Below are 10,000 nucleotides of genomic sequence, written 5' to 3' on the forward strand. Positions count from 1 at the left end.
ACTAAACTTTATTGTGGTTTTGAACACCTGTTAATGGGACTTCTCTGTAGCTGTAGTTAGAGCTATCAAAAATAAACCTTACAGAACAGGATAATAAAATAAAATAATCACAGGAACAGAACACAGTATACACGGTGTGTGTGTGTGTGTGTGTGTGTGTGTGTGTGTGTGTAAACAGTTAAAGTTTCTTCCATGGTAAGGTTTCATATGCAATGTTGTAGGTTGAAAAACTTTGATCAATTGAGATAATCCTAGTAATTAATAGATAAAAACTCCCTCTAGGGTTATTTGGAATCTAAAAACCAAGCGAAGTAGATAATAACTCCAGTAAGGTCAGTTAATCGAAATTTTTCAACTCACTGTATGTAATACCCTACTCTAATTCTGTTTAATATGCAGAATGTTCCCCTGAGGTGTTTTTCCTAAACCATATTGTTAAAATTGCATCTGGTTTTTATCTCTGCGGCTGGCAGCATATATTTGTAAACATGTTATTACAGTATATTTATGTTTATATGCATACATTCACAAACACATGTGTATGTGTGTGTGTGTGTGCATGTGTGTCCATAACAATATAAAAGATACTTTCTCATATCCTGGAAGATAGCCAAACAAACACCAGTTATCAATGTAAAGACTTTATTGGGATGTAAACCATCAGTCTGGTGGTATGATGACAGTAATGCAGCTTTATGCATCTCTTATCTCTCTCTCTCTTTTTTGCTTTCTTATTATCTCTCTTTCACGTTCTCTCTTTCCCTTTCTCATTATCTCTCTCATGCACTCACTTTCGCTCTCTCTCTCTTTCTCTCTCTCTCTATCTATCTTTCTCTCGTGTTATAGCTGGTAATAGAGAGAGATTGAGAGATCAGAGAAACTGATAGTAATTAACTGTATGGGTGTGTGTGTGTGAGAGAGAAAGAGACAGTAATTAACTGTTTGTGTATGAGAGAGAGCAAGTGGGCAAGTGGGAGAGAGAGAGACAGACAGACTGACAGAGAGAACAGAAGAACACAGAAGCAAAACCTTTTATTTTTTAACTGGGCAAAAATCAGAAAAAAATAATGAGAAAAAGTGCTGCACTAAATTTCCATAATTCTGATGAAAGGCAAAAACTGACCCAGATTTGAACTCAAATTGCAGAGATTCAAAACAAATAGCACAGCACTTTCTATCTGATGTTCAAATGATTCTGCCACTTCTCCCCCTTATAAATACTACCACCACCACCACCACCACCACTACTACTACTACTACTACTACTTAACATTTCTTATGCATATCCACATTTATTTGAACTATTTGGTTATTTGAATTGACTATATATCTATCTATATATATATATCTATGTATATATGTGCGTGTGTGTGTGTGTGTGTGTATAAATATGTATATATATGTGTGTGTGTATGTATATGTGTATATATATATATGTGTGTGTATATATATATATATATATGTATATATATATATATATATAGGGAGAGTTTACGAAAAAAACAAAATCTACCCGTAAATAATTGTTGGTTTTTTTTAAAATTAATAATTATTTACCCTTATATATATATAATATATATATATATATATATATATACACACACACATACATACACATGTCACGAGATGGTGGTTTCAGTTCCTAGGCCAGATGGTGCGTTGTGTTCTTGAGCAAAACACTTCATCTCATGTTCCTCTGCGATCACTTTGGCACTTGAGCCACGGTACACCATGCACCTGTTCAGAAAATGTCAATTTCACGGACGGAGTTTGATCACCATAAACAAATCCTTTATGTAGGTCGTTCAGCAAACCAGCTGAACACTCATACATCTTCGACGGGAGAGTCTGTCATATTGTTAATGAAATCATAAGCCTTCACTCTATATTGACAACAGAAAATAGTCTGATGTCAAAGCATAAAAATCCTCATAACATACTAATGCTCTTTGGAATTACATTCTCTACTATTATCATATATATATATATATACCAATTAAGGACTGAACACGAAAAGTGGACAGTCAACATGCTAGATATAGACGTCAAATCGCCATTCTCCACAAAGATTATGTTCTCAAATAAAATAAAATTCAGCACAATTCAGCTGAATTTTATTTTATTTGAGAACATAATCTTTGTGGAGAATGGCGATTTGACGTCTATATCTAGCATGTTGACTGTCCACTTTTCATGTTCAGTCCTTAATTGGTATATATATATATTTTAATCTTCGTATTCTTTTTAATATGCTAGTCCACTGGTTTTAATTGACTAATATCAATTTCTACCCTTAATTAATTTTTATATATATATATATATATATATATATATATATATATATCTCAAAGGAATAGAAAAAAAACAACAATGCGAGGACATGGTACATTCAAAGTATTAATAAGACACTCAGGGAAGGAAAGAATGGGTGTTTTATGTTTCGAGCAAAGCTCTTCTTCAGGAACAGGAGACAGAGCAAAGTCCAAAAGAGGAGGAAGACAGAGGCAAAAAATCGCCAACAATCCACATGTAGTTACGTATGTTTATATATAATGGTTTCATACATTGATATAGATCCATAAATTGGTAAGGATCATCACTGTGATTGCCGTGTTCTATGCTGGAGTGAGTTGAATGCTTCAACAGGATCTGACTAGCCTAAGGGCTGTTTTGGTTTCCATTGCCTGCTTTTGCAAGATCCCTCCAGCTGAATATCCTTCCTAGCACCACCTACTACAGAGTGTACTGGTTGCTTTTTGTTGTTAGAGCACCAGCACTAGTGGGTTACCAAGTAACATGCTAGACCCTTCAAAAAGTAGGGAGTGCAGAATAGGAAATGGAATTGTGCCAGGTGTTGAGAGAGACTAAAGTAAGATAAAGGGACAAGGGTGAGTGTCTTGCTGTAGAAGAAATACATGGGTACCCCAGTAGGAGAAAGGATGGTAGAGATGAGGACATACTCTTAAGGTACAAGAAGGTGAGTAAAGAGAGAGCAGGAAGTGGGGGAGGAACATGCCTTTGTATTCTAAGTTCTAATCCTACTGGAATCGATATTGTCTTTTCTTCTGAGATTGATAGAATATATTTCAGACATAGAAGAGACATTAATGTGGGCAGGAAGAGAGAAACGGAATGGAATTTGTCAGAATTTACAATGGAACTAGGTCACATGTCTTGTTTTTGAAAGCTTTGATTTAGCAGTTCATTAACAGCATTAATTAAATCTCTTCCAATCATTTTAGCTTGTAATTAATGGGTCTGTGATGGGGGAGAGACAGCGGAGGATAAGAGAGATGTTGTAGAAGCACCAGACGAAAATGTCTTTCAAAATCTAGCATGACCGGGTGGTTAAGAAGCTTGTTTTGGAACGATGTAGTCTGAAATTCGGTCTCACTGTACAGCACCTTGGGCATATTTCTTTCTACTATAGCCCTGGGTCAATCAATGTCTTATGAGTGGATTTGATAGATGGAAACTTTGTGGAAGCCCATGCGTATATGTGTGTGTATAATGATATATGTATAGATTGTTTGAAGTGGTGTGCAAATTTTATATCTGTATATATAAAGCTGAAGTTGTCTGTGTGTGTGTGGCAGGTTAGGTAGCCTTCAACTAACACTATCTCCTCCAAGACCCTGCGGTGCAAGTTGACCAAAATTGAAAGTATGAGAGAAGAAGGCTTGCTCTTCATTCTGTAGAAAAAAAATCTTCTATATATATATATATGCAATGGGATTCTTCCAGTTTCCATCTACCAAATCCACTCACAAGGCTTTGGTTGGTTCGAGGCTGTAGTAAAAGACACTTGCGCAAGGTACCACGCAGTAGGACTGAACTCAAAACCATGTGGTTGGGAAGCAACCTTCTTACCACACAGCCATGCCTGCGCCTATTTATTTATTTATTTATTTATTTAATCCAAAAGGGACAGCATAAAAAAAAGAATTTTATTTAGAGTTAATACTATAAAGTCAAAGGTTAGAAATATACTCATTGGTTTCTGTTGACCTCCAATAGTTAAGGGTCAAACTCTTGCAGATAACTTTAGAGAGTGTATCTTGACATTTAATATATTAGCTTTCACGTGATATTACGCATAACAAATACATCCATATACATACATACATACATACATACATACATATATATATATATATACATACATACATACATACATACATATATATATATATACATAGACATATATATATATATAGACACATACATACATATATATATATATTATATATATATATACATGCACACAAATGCATGTGCATAGAGAAATATACATGCATATATGCACTGAAATGCAGATATGCACACGCACACAGGAGACCCCCACCCCCGGCTCCCCATTCATTTTCAAATCTATTCGGTGGCAACAGTGAATAAAATATTATTTTCATTCTAAATGGATTAAAAAGACAATATGCAGGAGAGGGCGGCGGTGATGGTGGCACCAATATACCACCACCACCACCACCATCATCATCATCACAACCATCATCATCACCATGATCATCATCGTCATCACCTTCATCAGCATTTTGAAACAAGTTCCTGTTGATAACCTTCGTTATTAGAGAGCAAGTGCAATAATAAACAGCAATACGGTTCCCATGGTTACCAATGGTTAAATAATGGTTAGAAGGAAGGTTACCAAAATATTTTAAATGCGAGAGAAATGCTGTTGTTTCTTTCATTATTTTGCTTTATGTGTGTATGTGTGTATATATGTATGTGTATGTGTGGATATATATATATATATATATATATATATATATATTTTTTTTTTGTGGGGGGGTTTGTTCATATCTCGTCTTTTGAGAATAAGGCTGTTTACTAATTTACTGATGAGTGACGATACCATTTATCCTCGTTTAATCAAGAGATAAGATAACGAAATAAAAGACAGAAAAAAGAGGTGGGACTCGTACTCTTAAATATTAAATGCTAATTAGTAATATTTTTAATATCATATTGGCAACGAAGATCTCATCTAGAAGAATTAGAATAATAGAGGTGTGTGGGCGGGTGGGGGAGGTTGGGGTGGTGGTATTGGACATATTAATATTGGAACATTCTGGAAGTTTATATTTTATTTATATTTTGTCATCTAATTACGCTGACTCATCTGGAAATAAATCATCATCATCTTCGTTTAATAATGGCAATGTTTCCATTTTTGTTGGGGTTTAACACCTCTTTTTGGTACATTATTTGGCACTTTAATACTACTACTACTACTACTACAAAGGTGGTGAGCTGGCAGAATCATTAAAATACCAGGCAAAATGCATAGCGGCATTTCATCTGTCTTCGGGTTCTGAGCTCAAACTCTGGCGTGGTTGACTTTGCCTTTCATCTTTTCTGGGTCGATAAAATAAATACCAGCCAAGCACTGGGGTTGATGTAATCTACTTGTCCCCTCCCACGAAATTGCTGGCCTTGTGCTAAAATTTGAAACCATTATTATCATTATTATTATTATTATTATTATTATTATTATTATTATATTATTATTATTATGACAAAGGCAGCGAGCAGGTAGAATCATTAGCATGCCAGGCAAAATACTTAGTGATATTTTATCTGTCTTTATGTTCTTGGTTCAAATCTTATTGTAGTCAACTTTGCCTTTTAACCTTTTGGGGGTCAGTCAATTAAGTACCAGTGAAACACTGGGGTCAATGTAGTCAACTAGTCCCCTCTCCCCAAATTTCAGGCCTTGTGCCTATAGTAGAAAGTTTACTCAGCTGGCAAAAATGAGTCGCACCTGTAATTCAAAGGGACAGCCTTGCCACATTCCACTTCACGCTGAATCTCCCTGAGCGAATTATCAGCCGTACAGGCAAATTAATAAAATATATACATACAATATTAGATATGTACATATATACACAAGGGTAGTACATGAGTACCTATATCGCTAATGATAGATTAGCGAAACCGGTACCGAGTTGACCAGCATTTACTTGTTCTGACCCATTTGATGTAAGACATTATTATTGTTCACTGATATTTTTTCCTATCTTGTCTGTAATAGATTTGTGACTATTTGGTGGTACAGAAGTATTTTTTGACTTCTATCATTAGTGATATAGGTACTCATGTAGTACTCTTGTGTATATATGTACATATCTAATATTGTATGTATATGTTTTATATATATATGTATATATATACCAACCACATGGTTCCGGGTTCAGTCCCCTGCGTGGCACCTTGGGCAAGTGTCTTCTACTATAGCCTCGGGCCGACCAAAGCCTTGTGAGTGGATTTGGTAGACGGAAACTGAAAGAAGCCCGTCGTATATATATATATATATATATATATATTTATATATATATATATATATATATATATATATATATATATATGCGTGTGTGTGTTTGTGTGTCTGTGTTTGTCCCCCTAGCATTGCTTGACAACCGATGCTGGTGTGTTTATGTCCCCGTTACTTAGCGGTTCAGCAAAAGAGACCGATAGAATAAGTACTGGGCTTACAAAAGAATAAGTCCTGGGGTCGAGTTGCTTGATTAAAGGCAGTGCTCCAGCATGGCCGCAGTCAAATGACTGAAACAAGTAAAAGAGTAAAAGAGTAAAGAGTATATGTATGTATGCATGTATGTATGTATGTATGTATGTATGTATCAAATATTAACCAAATTTCTGATTGATATTTGATACGAACCAATTGTGTAGAATTTGGGGATGTTTAAATGAATATTTCTGCAAGCAGAAACTTTTGAATGTGTTATTGTAATGATTTCAGATACAAACTCTTGTTTAGATCTGCAATATAGAAAATATTGATTCTTTATAGATCTATTGATCTCTAATAGACCAATTTCTATCAATAAATACTCACATGATTGATTTTTTACTGCTGTTCAGCATTCCTACTTTAGACATTGCTGCACTGGGATTATTTTTGATAGGTTTTTTTTTTGTTTGGCGCAGGGCCGGCGGGGGGGGGGGTACAAATCAGTGGAGCATTTTGGTATTTGTGAAACATGGCAGTGTGGTTAAGAAGTTTGATTTCCAACCTGGTGGTTTGGGTTCAATTCCCCTGTGTGGCTCCTTGGACAAATAAAATGTCTTTTGCTATACTCTCAGGTTGACTAGATCCTTGTGAATAGATTTAATAGATGGAAACTGAAAGAAGCCTGTCACACACGTGTGTGTGTGTGTGTGTGTGTGTGTGTGTGTGTATAAGTTCAAACTCTGCCGAGGTGAACTTTGCCTTTCATCCTTTGGGGGGTTGACAAAATGAGTACCAGTTGAGTATTGGGACCAATGTAATTGAATAATCCCCCTCCCCTCAAAATTTCAAGCATTATTGTCAAAGTTAGAAAGAATTATTATAGCTGTTGATAAAGCGGCAAGCTGGCGGAATCGTTAGCACGCTGGTGGTTCAAGTTCTGCTGAGGTCAACTGTTATTATTATTATTATTATTATTATTATTATTATTATTATTGAGTGAGAGAGCAGTGCATGCCATCAAAGTGACACTGGGGTAAAATATACGAAGCCCAGTATACCCATCATGACTACCCGTCTGATAAGGGTACACTAGGCACATGCATCACAACCATATGTGCGCGACATGGTGATCTCATATCAAGATAAACAGCACATGACCTTGTAGGTGGGGCCCAGTTAGGATTTTCTTCTGGTCGAGTAGCCCATCCCGCTCAAAAGGTCCCTAATAAGGGTTGTTTAAGGATGTTGAACGAACCACCCATGTTTCCAGAGGTGAATTATTCAAACCCCAAAGAATCCCTCTCAACACATGGCTATGATGCTCCCCCACTACTTCTGCTCGTGATCAGAGATGCACATACCGTGGGCCACTAAGGGACATGCTCAACTGGTTAAGGTCAAACAACTGACAAGCAAATCTGTGGTACTGAGCAGAATATTTGCTGTAGCCCATCTTTTATACCAATTTATTATTATTATTATTATTATTATTATTATTATTATTATTATTGTCATCATTATTATTTGTTTTTCTTTAATATTGTTTCCATTTTTGCTGAGTGCTTCCCTGATGCTTAGGGCAAAGAAACTTGCTGTATACATTGATAAGCTACTAAAATAAACACACCAGATGTTTTGCAAAACTCAAATAGAGTTATATAAAGACAAAAAAATCATTATTATTAAAAACAGTGAGCTGTCAGAATCATTAACACACCAGGTAAAATGCTTAACGGGCATTTAGTCTGTCTGTACATTCTGAGTTTAAAGGGATGATCTCTGCCTCTCATCCCTTTGCAGGTTGATAAACTATGTACCAGTTGATTGCTGGGGGTCGATGTAATTGACTGTCCTGTCCTGCCCTGAAGTTGCTGGTTTTATATCAAAATTTGAAACCGTTGTATGCAACTGGTACTTAATTTCTCTACCCCGAAAGGATGAAAGGTCGACTTTGCCTTTCATCCTTTCGGCATTAATAAATTAAGTACCAGTTGTGTACTGGTTCAATCAAATCAATTGGCTCCCTCCCACCAAAATTTTAGGTCATGTGCCTATTGTAGAAAGAATTACGCTTCATAATCTTCTACTTATCATTATTATTATTGTTAGATTTTTTTCTGCTGGGATCGACTTTGCCTTTCATGTTTTCAGAGTCAATAAATTAAGTACCAGTGAAACACTGGGGTCGATGTAATCAACTAGTCCCCTTTCCTCAACATTTCAGGCCTTGTACCTATAGTATGGGGTCAATGTAATTAACTGAACCCTTTCCTTGAAATTGCTGGCCTTGTGCCAAAATTTGAAACCACTCTTCTTCTTCTTCTTCTCCTCATTATTATTATTACACTGGGCAAAATGCTTGGCGGCATTTTGTCCGTCTTTACATTCTTTACATTCTGCTGCGGTCCACTTTCATCCTTTCAGGGTCGCTTAAATAAGTAGCAGTTATGCACTGGGGTCAATGTAATCGACTTAATCCCTTCCCCCAAAATTTGAATCCTTGTGTTTCCAGTAGAAAGGATTGTTATCATCATCATCATCATCATCATCATCGTTATTATCATTATTATTATCATTTCAAAAAATGACTAAGTATATACTCTTGCCTACTTTATAGCATACACTCTTACACCCCCTCCCTCTCTCCTGCTCTCACTTTTTCTCCCTCTCTCTCACACCCACACACCTATACACACATACGTACACATACTAATTAACCCACAGTAAAGTACCTGAAGCAGCTTACATCCACATTAATCTTAAACATCACTTCGTCATAATTGGCTTCTCATAGGGGTGCGCATCGTATGGCACCGGTGGTGGTGAAGGGCTTATAAGTGGCCAATTACTATCATCATTATTATTATCATTATTATTATTACCACCACCACCACCACCACCATCATCATCATCATTATTATTAATCATTGAATTAATTTCCCTCCTTTGCCCCCCCTCCTGCGGCCTTGCAGACCCAAGTATGACACGGCAAAGTCTTCAGTTCCTTTCTATCATTTTACCAAAGCCAGTCTCCTAACAACATGTCTTGCTACCTCGATCTTATCTATTCTATTCATAGAGTTGCCAATCTTGATTGGCTCTTAACGTAAGTTGGTCTTGTTGTTGTTGTTGTTACATGTTTTCGTTATTGCTGATTGTTTTTTTTTGTTGTAGTTTTTTTGTTGCTATTTCTAGAATTTTTATTCCATTTTTGCCCATATATGTCTTTATATATACATACATATATATATATATATGATGATGATGATGATGATATTATTGTGAGGATATAGATTCCTCTCAAAAGGAATATGTACATATATATATATATATGTACACACACACACGCACACACGCACACACACACACACACACACACTTCTGTTCACCTAAGTGTGATTCTGTGTGGCTGTTACATAAATTTATTGAAATTATCAAAATGTTATTACATATACATATATACACATGTGTACGTGTATATAAGGGGGAGAGAAAGAGGAAACACTAAAA

At 35.9% G+C, this 10,000-nt stretch overlaps 1 protein-coding gene across 7 annotated transcripts in view; it reads left to right on the forward strand.

The window, feature by feature from the left end:
• Window positions 1-10,000, forward strand: part of LOC115222966 (ras GTPase-activating protein nGAP) — a 479,655-nt gene that overhangs the window by 189,614 nt on the left and 280,041 nt on the right. The window contains exon 1 of one of the 7 annotated variants that reach the window (XM_029793381.2): window positions 9,517-9,596. The exons of the other annotated variants lie outside the window; for them this stretch is intronic. Within the exon in view, the coding sequence (XP_029649241.1) occupies window positions 9,532-9,596 (65 nt within the window). The 5' untranslated portion in view covers window positions 9,517-9,531. Of the gene's footprint in view, window positions 1-9,516; window positions 9,597-10,000 lie in introns of those variants that run through there. 7 annotated transcript variants of the gene reach the window in all.

This window comes from Octopus sinensis, linkage group LG21 (genome assembly GCF_006345805.1).
Source record: "Octopus sinensis linkage group LG21, ASM634580v1, whole genome shotgun sequence".
In the NCBI taxonomy this organism is placed as follows: Eukaryota; Metazoa; Mollusca; class Cephalopoda; order Octopoda; family Octopodidae; genus Octopus; species Octopus sinensis.